We start from the raw sequence: 19,993 nt of genomic DNA, 5'->3' as shown, positions 1-19,993 counted from the left end.
TGGTGATGCCATCCAATGATCTTGTCCTCTCACTGCCTTCTCCTCCCGCCTTCAATATTTCCCACCATCAGGGTCTTTTCAAATGAATCAGTTCTTCGCATCAGGTGACCAAAGTATTGGAGCTTCAAGTTCAGCTTCAGTCCTTCCAAAGAATATTTGGAATTGATTTCCTTTAGGGTTGACTGGTTTGATCTCCTTGCAGTCCAAGGGACTCATAAGAGTCTTCTCCAACACCACAGTTCAGAAGGATCAATTCTTCAGTGCTCAGCTTTCTTTATGGTCCAACTTTTACATCCATACACGACTACTGGAAAAACCATAGCCTTGACTACACTTACCTTTGTCAGCAAAGTAATATCTCTGCTTTTTAATATGCTGTCTAGATTTGCCACAGCTTTTCTTCCAAGGAGCAAGTGTCTTTTAATTTCATGGCTGAGGTTACCTTCTGCAGGGATTGTGAAAGTGAAGCCACTAGGCTGTGTCCAACTCTTTATGACCCTATGGACTCTAACCCAACAGGCTCCTCCATCCTTGGGATTTTCCAGGCAAGAATACTAGTGTGTGTTGCCATTTCCTTCTCCAGGGGATCTTCCCCACCCAGGGATCGAACCTGGGTCTCTCGCATTGCAGGCACACTCTACTGTCTGAGCCGCAAGGGAAGTTAAAGCTAGCACAAGGAGCCGGGATCCTTTGGGGGCGACGTGCAGTGGCAGCGGAAACCCATGAGGTGAAGAAGGGGCAGGAAGGTGATCACCTGGGGCCGGACGGCCCTGCCCCGCCTGCGGCGAGGACGGCTGACAGCCCCGCTTGGTCCACGATGGGCGCCACGGTGGCAGCGGCGGTGCGGAGGAAAGACGGGGAGACCCCAAAATAAAGTCTGTCACTGTTTCCACTGTTTCCCCATCTCTCTGCTATGAAGTGATGGGACCGGATGCCATGATCTCTGTTTTCTGAATGTTGAGCTTTAAGCCAATTTTCTCACTCTTCTCTTTCACCTTCATCAAGAGGCTCTTTAGTTCCTCTTCACTTTCTGCCATAGGAGTGGTGTCATCTGCTTATCAGGTTATTGATATTTCTCTCGGCAATCTTGATTCTAGCTTGTGCTTCATACAACCCAGTATTTCACATGATGTACTCTGCATATAATTTAAATAAGCAGGGTGACACTATACAGCCTTGATGTACTCCTTTCCCAATTTGGAGCCAATCGACTGTTCCATGTCCGGTTCTAACTGTTGCTTCTTGACCTACATTCATGTTTCTCAGGAGGCAGGTCAGGTGGTCTGGTATTCCCATCTCTTTAAGAATTTCCCACAGCTTGTTGTGATTCACAGTCAAAGGCTTTAGCGTGGTCAATGAAGCAGAAGTAGATGTTTTCTGGAACTCTCTTGCTTTTTCTATGATCCAGTGGATGTTGGAAATCTGACCTCTGGTTCCTCAGCCTTTTCTAAATCCAGCTTCTACACACGCACATTCTGTTACCTCTGCTTCATTCTGTTCAGTAAAAGCTAGTCATTAAGTGCAACCCACACTCAAGCGGAGGAGAATTAGTGTCTACTCTTTGAGGGGATGACCATCAAGGAATTTACAGTCAGATTTAAAAACCACCGCACTGTGCACCTGGCCAAGTTATTTCGCCTTCTTTTTCTCCAGTTCTCCTGCTGAAAATGGAGATTAAAAACTAGCACCTGATTATTGAATAGGTTGTAAGAGTGACAGGTTAGTGTCTGTCACTAGGCAAACACTCAGGGAGTGACAACTGTTTCATGTGCCTGGGACATGTCCCTTCTGCATGTGGGTGAGTGTCACTTTCGTAGCAAATTATGCTGTTGGTTTAAGAATGGTTGACTCTCACTAGGGAATGGGAGAAAAAATCTGCAGGTGAAATGACTGACAAGAGATTAATGCCAAATAGCTCACACAGTTCAATCTAAAAAAAGGCAAACAATTCAACAACAACAACAAAAATGGCCGGAAGATCTAGACAGACATTTCTCTGGGACTTCTCTGGTGGCTCCCTGCAAGAGACCACCCGCAACGCTGGAGACAAAAGTTCAGTCCCTGCATCAGGACGGTCCCCTGAAGGAGGAAATGACACCCCACTCCAGTATTCTTGCCTAGGAAATCCCATGGACAGAGGAGCCTGGTAGGCTACAGTCCATAGGGTTGCAGAGAGTTGGACAGGACTTAGGACCTAAATAACAGCAACAACATGGCAATTCTGTGTTTAACTCTTTAATGAACTGTCACAGCAGCTAAAGCATTTTACCTTCTCATCTAGCAGAGCTCCAAGTTCTCCATATGCTCACTCACACTTCTCATTTTCTACTTTTTTGATTACAACTGTCCCAGTGGTTTTGAGGTGGTGTCTCACTGTGATCTTGATTTGCAAATAAATGCTATTAAGTAATTAAAAACTCAAAATCAGTGCAAACAAAAATCCATGATGAGCAAAATATCAGAATCTTAATGAAAAGAGGATTCTGCATTTGTATACTCATTTCACCCACCTCACTGTTTTCTATTTGTTGGTGGTTTTTTTTTTTTTTTTTTGCGGGGGGAGGGGGGGCGGGGTCACATTGCCCCGTTTGTGGGATCTTAGTTCCCCCACCAGGATCTAACTTGGACTCACCGCAGTGAAAGAGCTGAGTCTTAACCACTGGACCTCGGGGGAATTCCCACCTCTCTGTATTTTAAATTATGATATTTAATTTATGTGGGTTTTTCTGCACTGCTTTTGATTTCCTAAAAAAATATTGCATGGAAATATTTTTATCCTTTTACAACAATCTAAAAAATATTATTTATCTTTACTGCTGTGTTCTTTTGGTGTCCCCCTCCCCAAATGCTGCACCCGGGGCAGCCACCATCTCATACGTTCTCAACCCACTCGCACCCTGTTCAAGTTCACGAGGCAGGCCCAGCCATGACCTCCAGGGGGCGCTGCAGCTCTGCTCAAGCTCAGCCCAGCACTTTCCACGCTAAGTGCTTGATTCAATTTATTGACGTTTCCCAGACCAGATTCCTCCTCTGTGAGATGGAAATGATAACGTTAAGCTTGCGGGATGGCTGAGCAGCCTTGGAAATGCCCTGCCCAGGACTCAGTCCCGACTCAGTACACAGCGATAATAACGACTATTTCCTCAGAGTGCAGATAGAAGAATATTTTACAATTTTACTGCAGAGAATTTGAAAACCTCATAAAAGTAGGCAGAGTGATATAATGAGTTCCCAGCCTCAGCCCTGACCACCATCACCCCCTGGCCAACTCTAGGCCATCCACCTCACCTAGGATTATTATTTCAAGGCAAATCCCAGTCCTTCTGTAAAGCTTATCATTCTGTAAATATTTTATTTTGAGTCTCTAAAAGATAAAGACTTGCAGCAAAGGCGAGGGAGGGGAGAGTAACCACATTACTATTGCTGCTGCTGCTGCTGCTAAGTCGCTTCAGTCGTGTCCGACTCTATGCGACCGCATAGACGGCAGCCCACCAGGCTCCCCCATCCCTGGGACTCTCCAGGCAAGAACACTGGATCATGCTTTAAAACCTTTGCCAAGAATTTTTGAATACACAGATTCCAATATAGCCGGAAAAGGAGGGGGTTGCCTCTCAGTTCCATCAGTCTCTTGTCAAGAGAACTTGGGCAAATTGTTGAACTTCTCTGGTTTATTTTCCTCATCAAGCAACCAGGGTAGCATGAGCTTTAGGGCCCGTGTGCCGCAGCTACTGAGCCCACAGTCCAGAGCCCGGGCTCCACAGTAAGAGAAGTCACGACAATGAGAAGCCGGGTATAGTCAAAGGCTTTGGTATAGTCAATAAAGTAGAAATAGATGTTTTTCTGGAACTCTCTTGCTTTTTCCATGATCCATTGGATGTTGGCAATTTGATCTCTGGTTCCTCTGCCTTTTCTAAAACCAGCTTGAACATCTGGAAGTTCACAGTTCACATACTGCTGAAGCCTGGCTTAGAGAATTTTGAGCATCACTTTACTAGCGTATGAGATGAGTGCAATTGTGCAGTAGTTTGAACATTCTTTGGCATTGCCTTTCTTTGGGATTGGAATGCAAACTGACCTTTTCCAGTCCTGTGGCCACTGCTGAGTTTTCCAAATTTGCTGGCATATTGAGTGCAGCACTTTCACAGCATCATCTTTCAGGATTTGAAACAGCTCTACTGGAATTCCATCACCTCCACTAGAATTGTTTGTGGTTGATGCTTTCTAAGGCCTATTTGACTTCGCATTCCAGGATGTCTGGCTCTAGGTGAGTGATCATACCATAGTGATTATCTTGGTCATGAAGATCTTTTTGTACAGTTCTTCTGTGCATTCTTGCCACCTCTTCTTAATATCTTTTTCTTCGGTTAGGTCCATACCATTTCTGTCCTTTATCAAGCCCATCTTTGCATGAAATGTTCCCTTGGTATCTCTAATTTTCTTGAAGAGATCTCTAGTCTTTCCCATTCTGTTGTTTTCCTCTATTTCTTTGCATTGATCTCTGAGGAAGGCTTTCTTATCTCTCCTTGGCTATTCTTTGGAACTCTGCATTCAAATGGGTGTATCTTTCCTTTTCTTCTTTGCCTTTAGCTTCTCTTCTTTTCACAGCTATTTGTAAGGCCTTCTCAGACAGCCATTTTGCTTTTTTGTATTTTTTTTCCTTGGGGATGGTCTTGATCACTGCCTCCTGTACAATGTCACAAACCTCTATCCATAGTTCTTCAGGCACTCTGTATATCAGATCTAAGCCCTTAGATCTATTTTTCACTTCCACTGTATATTGTAAGGGATTTTATTTAGGTCATATCTGAATGGTCTAGTGATTTTCCTTACTTTCTTCAATTTAAGTCTGAATTTGGCAATAAGAAGTTCATGATCTGAGCCACAGTCAGCTCTCAGTCTTGTTTTTGCTGACTGTATAGAGCTTCTCCATCTTTGGCTGCAAAGAATATAATCAATCTGATTTTGGTATTGACCATCTGGTGATGTCCACGTGTAGAGTCTTCTCTTATGTTCTTAAAAGAAGGTGTTTGCTGTGATAGTGAGTTCTCTTGGCAAAACTGTTAGCCTTTGACCTGCTTTGTTTTGTACTCCAAGGCCAAATTTTCCTGTAACTCCAGGTATCTCTTGACTTCCTCCTTTTGCATTCCTGTCCCTTATAATGAAAATGACATCTTTCTCGGGTGTTAGTTATAGAAGGTCTTGTAGGTCTTCATAGAATCATTCAACTTCAGCTTCTTCAGCATTACTGGTTGGGGCATAGACTTGAATTACCATGATATTGAATGGTTTGCCTAGGAAACGAACAGAGATCATTCTGTCATTTTTGAGATTGCATCCAAGTACTGCATTTTGGACTCTTTTGTTGACCATGATGGCTACTCCATTTCTTCTGAGGGATTCCTGCCCACAGTAGTAGATATAATGGTCATCTGAGTTAAATCCACCCATTCCAGTCCATTTTAGTTCACTGATTCCTAAAATCTCAATGTTCACTCTTGCCATCTCCTGTTTGACCACTTCCAATTTGCCTTGACTCATGGACCTAACATTCCAGGTTCCTATGCAATATTGCTCTTTACAGCATCGGACTTTACTTCCATCACCAGTCACATCCACAACTGGGCGTTGTTTCTGCTTTTGCTCAGCCTCTTCATTCTTTCTGGAGTTGCTTCTTCACTGATCTCCAGTAGCATATTGGGCACCTACCGACCTGGGACGTTCATCTTTCAGTGTCCTATCTTTTTGCCTTTTCATACTGTTCGTGGGTTACCGGGTACCTTGCAGTTGCCAGAGTAGAAAATGGGGTGGGGATGTGTGAAATGGGAGATTGATATATACACACTGTGATGGTGTTTAGTTGCTAAGCTGTGTCTGAATCTTGTCTGACACTTTTCTGACTCTTGTCTGACTCTGGAGCGCACTAGGCTCCTCTGGTCATGGAATTTCCCAGGCAAGAAAATCGGAGTGGGTTGCCATTTCCTTCTCCAGGGAGTCTTCCTGACCCAGGGATCGAACCCACGTCTTCTGCATTGCAGACGGATTCTTTCTCACTGAGCCACCAGGGAAGCCCAGCACACTACTATACATAAAATAGGTAGCTGGTAAGAATCTACTGTAGAGCACAAGGAACTCTACTTGTGCTCTGTAATGACCTGTATGGAAAAAGAATCTTAAAAAGAGTGGCTTTACGCATATATGTATAACTGATTCAGCAACAATTAACGAACATCAGTAACGAACATTCAGCATCAGTAACTAAGACAACACTGTAAATCAACTATACTCCAACAGATATTAAAGAATAAAAGACAAAAAATAATTTAGAAAATCATATGGCTATGGTAACGTGAGCTTCCCAGGTGGCACAGTGGTGAAGAATCTGCCTGCCAGGGCAGAAGATGCAGGAGATGCGGGTTTCATCCCTGGGTGGGGAAGATCCCCTGGAGAAGGGAGTGGCTACCCACTCCAGTATTCTTGCCTGGAGAACCCCATGGACAGAGGAGCCTGGCGGGCTTCATTCCATGGGGTCGCAGAGTCGGACGCAACAGTGGTTGAGCAAGCACGCCTGAAACAGGAGTATAGTGACAGAGTGGAGGGATGGTTCTCAACCAGGAGCAGAAGGTGAGGACTCTACCACACAGGGTGTACTTGGCCAGGTAGAAAACACTTTTGGGAGGGTGGTGCTACTGGCACCTAGTGTGTGGAGGCCAGGATGCTGTTCAATATACCACAGTGTACAGAATGGCTCCCCAACAAAGAATGATCCAGTTCCAAAGTCAGCAGAGCCAAGGCTGAGACACTGTGCTCTAGAGACTTGGAGTTTCGTTAACTGTTGCTGAAACTTCGACAGTTGGAGCCTTTGATTCCTGACTGTGCCACTAGTTGGGTGGAGGAGGCGCTAGTAAAAACATTGCAGAAAGGGGAACCCCTCCGAGGGCCCGAGAGTGGCCCCTTGTCTAACACTTGGGAATGAGTTGTCCAGGAGATACACGTGCTGGCAAAACAGGAGAATTTATTGGGAAGGGGCGCCCTGGAGGAGAGCAGGAGGGTTAGGAAAAGCTGAAGGATTTCTCTGCCACGTGGCTCCCACTTTCAAGCTGATGATGATGGAATTATTTTGGGGCTTATCTCTGGCCAGCATTCTGACTCAGCGTCCTTCCTGGCGGTGCATGCATCACTCAGCCAAGATGGATTCCAGCGAGGTGGGTTCTAGGAGGTTGGTAGGACATGTGGGCATCTCCTTTTGACCTTTCCCAAATTCTTCCAGTTGGTGATGGCTTGTTAGTTCCATGTTCCTTACTAGGACCTCCTGTCACAGAGTAACTCACACAAATTGTTACTATAGTGCCTGGACAGGGTGGGTGGTTTCAGTTCGTGTTTCCTCTAGCAAAAACAGTCATTAACAGGATTTCTCCAGTGGTCCAATGGCTAAGAGTCCTTGCTCTTAATGGGACGGGGCGGGGGGTGGGGGGAGAGGGGGCGGAATTCGATCCCTGGCCAGGGAACTAGATCCCAAGTGCCACAACCAGCAGTTCAGGAGCTACAGCTGAAAATTCTGCACACCACAATGCTGCTGCTGCTGCTGCTGCTGCTGCTGCTGCTGCTGCTGCTGCTGCTGAGTCGCTTCTGTCGTGTCCGACTGTGTGACCCCATAGACAGCAGCCCACCAGGCTGCCCCGTCCCCGGGATTCTCCAGGCAAGAACACCGGAGTGGGTTGCCATTTCCTTCTCCAATGCATGAAAGTGAAAAGTGAAAGTGAAGTCGCTCAGTCGTGTCCGACTCCCAGCAACCCCATGGACTGCAGCCCACCAGGCTCCTCCATCCATGGGATTTTCCAGGCAAGCGTACTGGAATGGGGTGCCATTGCCTTCTCCTGAGGATCAAAGATTTCCTGTGCCAGCAACTAAGACTTGGCACAACCAAATAAATAAATAAATAAAAATAGCAGTGAATCACAACCAGCATTTCACGGGGTCTTTGCAAAAACCAGGCGTGGTGCTAGCCTCACAGTCTCTGTAAGTACATTTCATTCTCTCACCCACCAGGAAGGTGGTTGAGAAAATTTAAGCCCAGGGAAGCCAAGTGGCCTGAACAAGGAGTTACATCTCTTTGGACCTCATTTCCTTCATTGGCAGCCTTCCCTGGTGGTTTAGACAATAAAGAATCTGCCTGCAATGCAGGATACCCAGGTTTAATTCCTGGGTTGGGAAGATCCCCTGGAGAAAGGGAATGGCAACTCACTCCAGTATTCTTGCCTGGAGAATCCCATGGACAGAGGAGCCTGGCGGGCTACAGTCAACGGAGTCACAAAGAGTCGGACATGACTGAGCTACGAATACACACACTCCTCATTGGTGGGACGGGATTATGACGTGTGCCTCTCGAGGTTGTTGGGAGGACTGCCCTCCACAAAGGGCATCTGCTAGGATGAGCCCATTAGCCAGCACACAACAGTTAACTGCCAAGTCTGGCTAAGTGCCCAGCCTAGCCAGGGCTGGAGAGCCAAACAATTTCTTTCATTATCCTAGTTGCTGGGGGAATTGGCAGAGAAAGACCTGTGAAGTGCCTAAGACAAAAGTTACTAGGGTTGCTGGGGGCATGCCTTTCAGACAATGCCAAGCCCAGGAAACTTTCTTCTCCAGCCTACTTCCCCAGAAGATTCTAAATTGGCCCTTTCACCACCAGTAGGAGCTGAAGGAAGGCTGGAGCCCCCAAGGAAAACCTCTGTCCTTCCTGGGGAATCCAGGCTTGCTTAGCTGTCTCCTTAGGTGACCAACAGGAGTTGAGAAAGATGGATAACTGTGGATGAGCTGACTGATTGGACAGTTATGGACTCAGCACCTACTATGTGCCAGGCACGCTGACCATGGCAGACGCGGACGTCACGTTCTCATAGGAGGGACAAATAGTAAACGAAGAAGAAACATCAGCTGGTGGTGAGTACTGTGCAGAGAATTAAAATAGGATGATGGTGCGGGGAGCAATCTGAGAGGTCAAGGAGCAATGGAATGGTCAGAGAGAGCCTCCCAGGAAACGGCATTTAAGGTGGAATGTGCGTAACTTGAAAAGGTGCAGCATGGGAGTTCAAGTATGGCGTAGGCAAAGGCTGAGATATATTGGCCAGCATTAGACCGGAGGAGAAGGGGACGACCGAGACTGAGATGGTTGGATGGCATCACCGACTCAAGGGACTTAAGGTTGAGCAAGCTCCGGGAGTTGGTGATGGACAGAGAAGCCTGGTGTGCTGCAGTCCATGGGGTCACAGAGAATTGGACATGACTGAGTGACTGAACTGAACTGACACTGGCTTCCCAGGTGGCTCAGTAGTAAAGAATCTCTTTGTCAGTGCAGGAGAGGCAGTAGATGTGGGCTCAATCCCTGGGTCCGAAAGATGCCCTGCAGAAGGGAATGGCAACCCACTCCAGTATTCTTGCCTGGAGAATTCCATGGACAGAGGAGCCTGGCGGGGTAATAGTCCATGGGGTCGCAAAGAGTTGGACATGACCGAGCAACTAACACTTTAACTTTTTGCTGTAATAAACTGTCAGGGTGAGTGAAACAGCATTTGTGAATTCTGCGAGTCCTCCTAGGGAATCCTCCAAACCTAGGGTGGTCCTGGAGACCTCTGAACAGCAAGGCCTTTCTGGATAGACAAAGCAGGGAAGGGAAGTTGGAGCAGAGAAGAAAAAGATGAGCAGAAGTTCAGGCTGTTAGGTAAAACTATTTCTTGAGTGCCTGTACGTAAAGTGGGGCCTTTAAAAAATATATATATGAACAAGTGGAAAAGCATGTCATATTTTTATTCTTTATTTTTTTGACCACACATGTGGGATGTGGGATCTTCATTCGCCAACGAGGGATCAACCCCGAGCCCCCTGCATTAGGGGCATGGCGCCTTAACCACTGGATTCCCAAGGAAGTCCTTTTCTCTTTATTCTTTTGATTGGAGTGTCATTGCTTTACAATGCTGTGTTAGTTTCTGCTGTACAATGAAGTGAGTCAGTCATACGTATGTATATAAACCCTCCCCCCGAGCCTGTCTCCCGCTTCTCCTTCCCACCCCTCTAGGTCATCGCAGAGCAACGAGCTGAGCTAAGGTGGGTACTTACATACCTCTCTCCCAAAGGCCTTGTTCACATTTGGCTCCTCATGGAACTTTGGGTATTTTTTTTTGGTTGTCAGGCACATTGTGCTTTCTTGCTTACGTGTTGTTCCTGAGATGAGAGCCTCCTCTTCTCACCCTAGCCCACCCGGGAGTGGTTCTCACTTCCATTTACCACAAGCTGGCAGCTGATGTCCCGGGAAAGAGGCTGTTGGCTTAAGTCCCCCAGCAAGGCAATGGAGGAGTCAGCGTTCCAAGCAAACCCGTGGACACCAAGGGATCCATTCTTCCAGTCTGTGGTTTGTCAACACTGAGGGGTCCTGCTCATTTAAAAAAAAAATTTTTTTCCCCAGGCTTTATTGAAATACAATCGACATATAACATTGCGTAAGTTTAGGGTGTATCATGTCCAAATGATGCACTTATTTATTACAGGATGGCTACCCACGGTAGCATTAGCTAACATGTGTCACATAATTACCATTTCATTTTTGTGGTGAGGACATCTAACTCTCTTAGGAACTTCCAGGTGTGTAACACAACATTGCACAGTACTGTTAACTGTAATCGTCACGCTACACATTAGATCCGTGGACTGACTCATAACTGGAAGCCTGTACCCCTTGGCCAGCCTCTCCCCATCTCCCCACCTTACAGTCCTGGCACCCACCACTCTCCTCTCTGCTCTGAGTTGGGCTTCTTTTGTGTGGTTGTTTGCGCTGGGTCTTTTTTGCAACGCGTGGGCTTCCCTGTTGGGCAGCACAGGCTCCAGGGCGTGCAGGTTCAGTAGCTGCGACACGTGGGCTTAGTTTCCCAGCAGCATGTGGGTTCTTAGTTCCCTAACCAGGGATCGAACCTGCATCTCCTGCCTTGGAAGGCTGACTGTTAACCACTGGACCACCAGTGAAGCCCCCGAGTTGGGCTCTTTTTGGATTTCACATAGAAGTGAGGTCTTGGAGCAGGTTTCTTTCTTTGACTTGTTTCACTCAGTGTAATGCCCTCAAGCTCCATCCACGTTGTTTCAAATGGTGTATTTGATTATTTCAAACAGCACATCTCGGTCGCTTCCTTTTTTTTTTTTACCGTGACCGGCATATGGGATGTTACTCAATCAGGGATCAAACTTGCTCCCCTTGGATTAGAAGCATGGAGTCTTAACCACCAGGCCATGAGAGAAATCCCTGTCAGTTCCAGGTGGGTAGGTCCTTAACTGCCCCTCAGGAGACTTGCTAATCTCCCTTCTTCTCAAGGAGAGCAGGCCTCAGGTTCCACACCTCCTGCAGGCAAGGAGATTCAGCTAGAGTTGGTTTAAAGTTGGTGTCCCAGTTTTTCAGCGCTGCTGACATTTGGGGACGGATAGTTCTCTGTGGAGGCCCTGTCCTGTGCCTTGCGGGGTGTTGGGCAGCATCTTTGGGCCCTACTTTCTAGATGCCAAGAGCTTCTCCTCCCCCAGTCGTGACAACCAAAAATGTCTCCAGACATTGCAAGTGTCCCCTGGGGGCGTGCAAAACAGCCCCCAGTTGAGAACTGCCTGCTTAAATAGTACACCTCGTGCCCGTACTCCACTGGAGAGCACAGTGAGCACAGGATGGGATCAGGGTTCCCCCGAGTTTGTCGTTCTTGCCTGCCCTGCCAGGGTTTGGCACTGCTCCCAGTATCGCACAGCCTCCCCCTGCACGCCTGGGCCAGGGCTCAATTTCCATGGAGCCCCAGGGGACCCAGGTGTTTGGGAGGCTGGTTGGTCCCTGGGCTCCAAAGCTGAGCGCCAGGAAACCGCAGTTACTGTGGCTACTGGTGAGCTCCCAGGGCGAGGAGCTATTGGTTGAGGGGGAAAAGGCTCGGGTGCCTGGCGGAGTCAACATCCAGGGGATGTCGGCTGGGAGGCCACTGTCCAACGTCTCCCCCCATTAGCTTTCACAGACCAAGTGGAGGCGTGAAGAGCCACTGGTTCATCTCCCCAGGGGCCCTGGAGGTGACAGAGGCTGCAGGTGGTCAAGAAACCTAAGAGGGTGAGAGAGGTACCCCACTGCAGATGGCCCTGCCTGGCTGGCCTCCTAGGAAGGCCATCTGGCCACTGGTGTGAGGTGTCTGAGGCCCTGGCCTTTTCCTGGGGAAAGATTGTCCAGGTGAGTGGGCAGCATGAACTGCAGCCCCCTAAGCCCAGGCACCCGCCGGCGACTTATCCAGGGTCAGGCAGGCCCCCTCCCAGCGCCTGCATCCAGGAGCGTGGCCATCTTCATGAGCTCTACGGTCTCAGGTAAGGGACAGGGCCGGACTGGGAGCTCGGGGGGTGCCAGGGCCAGTGGGCGTGGCTCACAGCGTCTTCTAGGAGACCTGGATGTGAACGCAGCCCGGCCGGTGACCCACTCGCGTAGGAACTGGTGAGGGAGAGCCTCCCTGACCCTTTGCTTCCTCCTCCATAAGCCAGCCTCAGAGCCTGACTTGAGAGAGTTGTGAGTAGCAAATAATACCTCAACTAATATGAATGATAAATGTTCTAAGCTAGACTTAAAAAGTGCCCGAGTCATCCCACAGCTACAAAGCGCTGTGTGACAGGATCCGGTTCACTCCCCAACTTTATCTGGTGTAGCTCTCACCTCATCCACATGTTATAGTCACACTGAGCTCCAATAGGTCCGGGAACCTACGAAGCCCCAAGCCCCATAAGCTGCAGTTATTTCAGCTGATCTGCTTATCTAATGCATGACTCCTCCAACCAGGTTATAAGCTCCATGAAGGCAAAGAGCTCACAGCGTGTGCTGGCAAGTGTTTAATAACCTGTTCTCCAAAAATTAAAACAAAATCCCCTGATTTATACTGTCTGCCAATTTCCGTGGTGTAAATTCTCCCACCATGGTCAATTTCAAGCTGTCCTGGGGTGACCTCATAAACACGGAGTCAGATATGTTGGGTAGCTCACCATCCTCGAATATTTCCCTAATGCAAAATCAATAGCTGTAAACAAACTCAAGAGCAGAATCCATGGTCAAGGGTAGTAAAATAATTCAGAAGTGATGAGGTTTGAGTATTTGCAATCTCCACTTTTACTATAATGTGTTTCATCCTAAGTTCAGATAGTTTAATTTTTCATGTTGTTGTTATTTAGTTAAGTCATGTCTGACTCTTTTGCGATCCCATGGACTGTAGCCTGTCAGGCTCCTCCGTCCATGGGATTTTCCAGGCAAGAATACTGGAGTGGGTTGCCATTTCCTTCTCCAGGGGATCTTCCCGACCCAGGGATTGAACCTGAGTCTCCTGCATTAGCACATGGGTTCTTTACCACTGAGTCACCTGAGAAGCTAAATTTTCACAGTGGCTGTTTTAACAAAATTCCTGATGGTTTAGCAGTCAGCTCTCCCAGGACAGCAGGGGCCGGCTCCAGCAAGCTGCATTCTCTCCATATGCACTGTTTGCCGTTGTGTCCTTGATGCTGTTTTTTGGCATTTTTGTCTTGTGGGATCTTGGGGCTTCCCAGGTGGTAAAGAATCTGCCTGCCACGGCAGGAGACACAAGAGATTCGGATTCGACCCCTGGGTCAGGAAGATCCCTTCAAGGAGGAAATGGCAACCCACATCAGTATTCTTGCCTGGAGAATCCCACAGACAGAGGAGCCTGCCTCGCTACAGTCCATGGGGTCGCAAAGAGTCGGACATGGCTAAAGTGACTTAGCACGCATGCAAACAGGATCTTAGTTCCCTGACCAGGGATCGAACCTGTGTCTTAACCACCGGACCACCAGGAATCCTTTTTAGTGTTTGGACATAAAGTAACTTCACAGTGGATATTATATGGACAAATATAAACAACCTGTGGAATTCACAGGACAGGCACAGGAAGGGAGTGGGAGACAGGTCCGAGATTGGCATCAGGTCAGTGCCTATGCTAGGACTCAGGCAGCTTCTTTGTACTAGCGGCTTTGGGAGTCCTTTCATGGACACTCAAGTGACCTTCCCCTGGCTACGTGGAGAAAGCAAATAATTCCTGAATGCTTACATTACAGTAAGTGCAGCCTCAATGGTTGCATCAACATTTATTGAGTACCTGTGTTGAGTGCTGAGAAATTAGCAATGACTTAGACAGAGCAGAGGTTTTTGACTTTGGGGAGCTTGTAGCCCTGCAGAGTAGAGGCATCACTCCCTTTTTACAGAGGAGGAAGCCAAGGATAGCATGATGCTTGGCACAAGGCCATACAATGAAGGCAAGTGGTAGAAAATAATCTTAGAATCCAGATTTACCCTAGGCAGTGTTGCCAGATTTATCAAAAATAAGAAACCAAACCACCACCGTAACCAACAAAACCAGGACACCCAGCTCAATTTGCATTTGAAATAAACAACCAATGATCTTTTAGAATAAGATAGTGTGCAGAGCGGCTTCCCTGGTGGCTCAGCAGCAAAGAATCTGCATGCAAGGAAGACTGCCTGCAATGTAGGAGACGTGGATTCGATCCCTGGGTCAGAAAAATCCCTTGGAGAAGGAAATAGTGACCCAGTCCAGTATTCTTGCCTGGGAAATCCCATGGACAGAAGAGCCTGGCAGTCCATGGGGTCACAGTCAGACACGACTGAGTGAGTAAACCACCACCGCCAGTGTGCAGAGAGGGACATACTTATGCTAACAAGTGGTTTGTGTTACACATGGAACAGGGCTTATCAGAAATGCACATTCTGGAGTTCAGGAAGTGGGCTGTGCTTATGCTATCAGGTTTCCCATTACTTATCTGAAATGCAAATCAATTGGGTGTCCTGTATTTTATCTGGCAACCCTAACCAAAGGTGAACAACCATACTGGTTAGCTGGGTCTGAGCGGTTTCCTGGGATGTGGGATTTTTAGCACTAACGCTAGGAAAGTCCCAGGCATAGTTGGTCTTTCTGGCATGCCTCCTATTTTTTGCAGCCTTTGATTCTTCATGAAGGGTCCTAGCTTCCGTAAGAGTTGTTCTGTTCAGTCACCAAATCGTGTCTGACTCTTTGCAACCCCACAGACTGCAGCATGCCAGGCCTCCCTGTCCCTTGGACATGAACATGGCCCAAGTTCCTGTCCATTGAGTCGGTGATGGATCCATCCAACCGTCTCATCCTCTGTGGCCCTTTTGTCCTTCTTGATCTTTCCCAGCATCAGGGTCTTTTCCAGTGAGTCAGCTCTTCACCTCAGGAGGCCAAAGTATTGGAGCTGCAGCTTCAGCATCAGTCCTTGCAATGAGTATTCAGTGTTGATTCCCTTTAGGATTGACTTGTTGGATCTCCTTGCAGGCCAAGGGACTCTCAAAAGTCTTCTCCAGCACAATTCAAAAGCATCAATTCTTTATGGTCCAGCTCTCACATCTGTTCATGATTACTGGAAAGAATATAGCCTTGACTATACGGAGCTTTGTTGGCAAACTGGTGTCTTTGCTTTTTAATACACTGTCTAGGTTTGTTGGCGCCAGTGGTAAAGAACCCAGCTGCCATCGCAGGAGATGTAAGAGACGCAGGTTCCATCCCTGCGTTGGGAAGGTCCCCTGGAGGAGGGAATGGCAACCCACTCCGGTATTCTTGCCTGGAGAATCACCATGGACAGAGGAGCCTGGAAGGCTAGGCTACCGTCCACAGGGTCACACAGAGTCAGACACAACTAAAGTGGCTGAGCAGACACACTAGGTTTGTCATAGCTTTCCTCTGTAGGAGCACCTGAGGCTAAAAGCAGAGCTGCGAGGCAGGGACGAGCTCTGAGTTTTTCCGGTTCCTAGCCTCCATGCCGTTCCTTGCAGATATGGATGCAGAGAGGGAAGCCCTGCAGAGCACCGCCTACCCTGAAGTGCAGACCTTCTGCCAGAAGCACGGCCTGATGTTCGAGGTAACGGCCCACCCACCCCCGCTCACTGTCTCAGCAACCCGGGCCGTCATACGGGCTCCCTGCTCAGGGGGGCTCCACCCCAGAATTACAGATGAAAGTCCTCTAAAGAAGGCAGGTGGAGAGGTCGTGGCCATGGGCACTGCAGTCTACCCAGGTGGTGTGGCAAAGTACTACGAGTGAATGCCTTGCAACTCTGCTCCTTGGGCATGCCACTTAAAAAAAAAAATGTACTGTCTTTTTCTTTTTGGCTGTGCTGGGTCTTCATTGCTGTATGTGGGCTTTCTCTAGTTGCAGAGAGCAGGGGCTACTCTTCGTTGCTCCCAATGCAGGGGACCCAGGTTCAATCCCTGGTCAGGGAGTTAGACCCCACATGCTGCAGCTAAGAGCTCGCATGCCACCCCTAGACCTAGCACAGCCAAATAAGTAAATCAATAAGAAAAAGTACTTTAACAAATGACGGTGGGGGCTGCTGGTGTGATGGATGACGCAGGCTGCTCATTGCGGTGGCGTCCCTTGCTGTGGGGCACGGGCTTCAGGACATGTGAGCTTCAGCAGCTGTGGCTCCCAGGCTCTCGAGCACCGGCTCAGTAGTTCTGGTGCAAGGGGTGAGTTGCTCTGTGGCATGTGGGGTCTTCCTGGATCAGGGGTCAAACCTGTATCTCCTTACCCTTGAGCCACTAGGGAAGCCTTGCATATCAACTTTCATTGTTGCTTTGTCCTGTCCTCCAGCCCTCCCTACACTGGAACAGCTTTAGGGGGTGTCTACGAGGGCTGTGGGATATTTGGGTGGGCATGCATGTGAGACGTGCACCAGCCGGGCCATCACCATGGGCCCTAGATAGAGGGCACCACTCCCAGGGTGGGGATGTAGATGCCTGCATGTTTCTAAGCGGAAACTGATAAACCATCTTTGGAGTCTCAGCCTCAGCTGATGCTATCTCTTTGCCATTTATAACAGTCATCCAGAGAGTCTAGCCACTGGACCACCAGGAAGGTCCCTCTACATTATTGAGAAAGAGGCAACGCTGTGGAGGGAATTCGCCTCTGCCCTCACTGATCATGATTCATGATTCAGTGGCAGATCATGAAGACAAAGGTGCTGAGCACCGATGAAACGCCCCGTGTGCGTCCCTTTAATGTTTGACTAAGGCAATAAACACCGCCAAGACGCAGGCTGGGAGACAGTGGCCTGGAGAGGTGGAGTTTCTCGTGCGGGCCCAGTGGCTGAGCCTTTTTCCTTTTCCTTTTCCTCCTCCAGCCACATCCGGTACTGTAGTCCTTTTACCCCATGCTGTAGTTTATTAAGAATTTTATGTCCTTCTCTCTGGGAGAAGACTAAAGAATTGAGGGAGACTTGGGCTGTTCTGAGTCCCACCCACTCTCTCCTCATCCCAGCTTTCTGCCTGGTCAGCTTCACTGTTTGAATTAAACCATTCTACTCAGCTCCACCTCTGGCCAGTAGGCCCAAATGGACCGGAAGCATGCAGTTGCCCAGGACACTTTGCTATGTCTGATTCTGGCCAAGCGAAAACCCTCCTTTGCAAAGAAAGCTCTGCAAACAAGGGTGGACACGTCCTTGTTTAAAAAGCAACAGTTTGAAAATGCCCAAGTTCTTTAAAAATGTTTCAAAATATTTTAAAGTAAATGTTTGAGTTTGGAATTTAGATTTGCAGGAAAATTGCCTATAGGATAGAGTCTCCGTATGCCCCACCCACCCACTTTTTCCCCTGTTGTGAACATCTTCTATTATCGGAGCATGTTTGCTATGACTAAGAAATGGACATTAGTACATTGCCTTTAAGCAACCTCCAGACTTTTTGACTATCGCCAGCTGTGTGTCTCCTTTCTGGCTGGAGAACTCGGTTACATTTAGAAAGCCAAGGAACGCTGTTATATTTAGTTGTCCCAGCTCCCCAGTCTCCTGTGGCTGGGACAGCTCCTTGGTCTTCTCTTTCATACTCATGAGCAGCACAGTTGTGGGGAAGATTGCCTGGGAGTCCTGTGGCATACCTCCAATTTGGGTCTGTCTGATATTTTTCTCATGGTTACCCTGGGATTATGGGTATCATTCAAGTTCTTTTAATGCAGACATCCCTCTTTGAGGAAAGGTTGTCAAATTACTGAAAGAGGGCCTTCTCTGGTGGTCCAGTGGCTAAGATTCCGAGCTCCCAGGGCAGGGGGCCAGGGTTGGATCTCTGGTCCAGGAACTAAGATCTGGCATGCTGCATAGGGCAGCCAAAAATTAAAAAATGACTGAAAGAAACTTTATGCCTTTATCAAAAGGAACTGGAAAACATCACCCATCCTGCCGCCTTCCTGACAAACCCATGCTTGTCATTTCCAGGTAGTTGACCTGAGGTGGGGTATTCGGAACACTGAGGCCACTAACCCCATGACTACAGAACTCTGCTTGGAGGAGCTGGACCGGTGTCAGAAAACATCCATAGGGCCAGCCTTTGTTGTGAGTCTCTTGGGAGGGACAGAGTAACTCTTACTTTTCATTCTAGCACCGGGATATGGCCCTGTTTCTAGACCAAACCTGTCAATGGAGGGAAGTGGGTGGCATGTCTGCTATTATGCTCAACCTTCATAGCCTGCCCATGGCAGACATTGCTATTGATCACAGCACCCATTTTTCTGGAGAGCTAGCAAGAATCCAGACAGTAGCAGTCAAGTGGAAGCAGCAGGTGAGTGGCAGAGGAGAGTGCTGAAGCCCAAAGGGATCTTAGAATTTGCTCCGAGTTTTCCCACATCACCAGCTTTGTTTGGGGAACTTTGAGATCCTAGAAAACCATAGAGAAGGTGAAAATCTACAGGGTATGCAAATTTTTTTCTCCCATGTGCCCTGTGTTATTGGGAGCAATCTGTGTCCCTTTTTTGAGCCAGCCTCAGGAGCTAACTTCTTCTGACCCTAGGCAAGACCAACCAGGGTCTTCTCTCCTCCCCAGCTAAACTCCCTCTGATCCCAGAACAATCTCCAGCTCACAATTAATGGTTAAAGTTATAATCAGCATATGATATTCTAAAATTTTGATTTGTTACATTACCAAGTTTCAAGTATACCAAGAACTAGAGAATTTTGGCTCATAAATCATAGAGCAGGGGGTCAGCAAACCACAGCCCATGGGGCAAGTCCGGCCTTCTACTTGTTTTTGTAAACAAACCTTTATTGGCACACAGCCACGGTCATTCATTTACATACCACTCTAGGCTGCTTCCAGTTTCAATGGCAGAGCTGAGTAGTTGCCACAGAAACCATCTGTCCATCAACCCTGAAAATATTGGTTATTTGGCCTTTGATAGAAAGTTTGCCTAAACCTGTCCCAGAAGGTAAAGAGAGAAAAAGTCAAGAAAGTATCTTTGCCCAATACATCTTAATCAAAAAGAAGCTTTGAGCAGCTCCCCCAAAAAACTTCTGGAGGTAAGAATACAGCAAGTAAAAGAAGGTTTATAAAAGCTTGTTTTCTAGGGAAATAAAGACAAATACATGAAGCCCATTTGGACTTAAAATTGCCCTGCCCAGTGTGCGTGCATGCGTGCTAAGTCGCTTCAGTCATGTTTGACTCTTTGCAACCCCATGGATTGTAGCCCACCAGGCTCCTCTGTCCATGGGACTCTCCAGGCAAGAATCCTGGAGTGGGTTGCTGCGCCTGCCCTCTCCAGGGGATCTTCCCGACCTAGGGATTGAACCCGTGTCTTTTACGTCTCCTGCCTTGGCAGGCAGATCCTTTACCACTAATGCCACCTGGGAAGCCCACTGCCCAGCGTAGTAACCACGAACCACAGGTGGTGATTTAAGTTGATTAATATCGGGTAGAATTAAAACTTCAGCTCCTCGGTTGCACCAGTCGCATTCCAGTGGCTCAGTGGCCGCGTGTGTCAAGGGGCCACCATGTTGGACAGCATGGGCATGAACAGTTCCAGGGCTGCTGAAAGTTCTAGTGCTGCTTTAGAGATCAGTTCAGCTCAGTTCAGTCGCTCAGTCATGTCCGACTCTTTGCGACCTCATGAATCGCAGCACGTCAGGCCTCCCTGTCCATCACCAACTCCCGGA

The 19,993-nt window shown here is 48.0% G+C and overlaps 1 protein-coding gene across 1 annotated transcript in view; it reads left to right on the top strand.

Annotated features, from left to right (window-relative positions):
• Nucleotides 1–15,859: 15,859 nt before the first annotated feature.
• Nucleotides 15,860–19,993, top strand: part of NWD1 (NACHT and WD repeat domain containing 1) — a 76,089-nt gene continuing 71,955 nt past the window's right edge. The window contains 3 exon segments of the mRNA XM_068981238.1: nucleotides 15,860–15,902; nucleotides 15,905–15,939; nucleotides 18,284–18,400. Of these exon segments, the coding sequence (XP_068837339.1) occupies nucleotides 15,860–15,902; nucleotides 15,905–15,939; nucleotides 18,284–18,400 (195 nt within the window).

This window comes from Capricornis sumatraensis, chromosome 9, assembly GCF_032405125.1.
Source record: "Capricornis sumatraensis isolate serow.1 chromosome 9, serow.2, whole genome shotgun sequence".
Taxonomy (NCBI): domain Eukaryota; kingdom Metazoa; phylum Chordata; class Mammalia; order Artiodactyla; family Bovidae; genus Capricornis; species Capricornis sumatraensis.
This window is presented reverse-complemented; position numbering and strand designations above follow the sequence as displayed.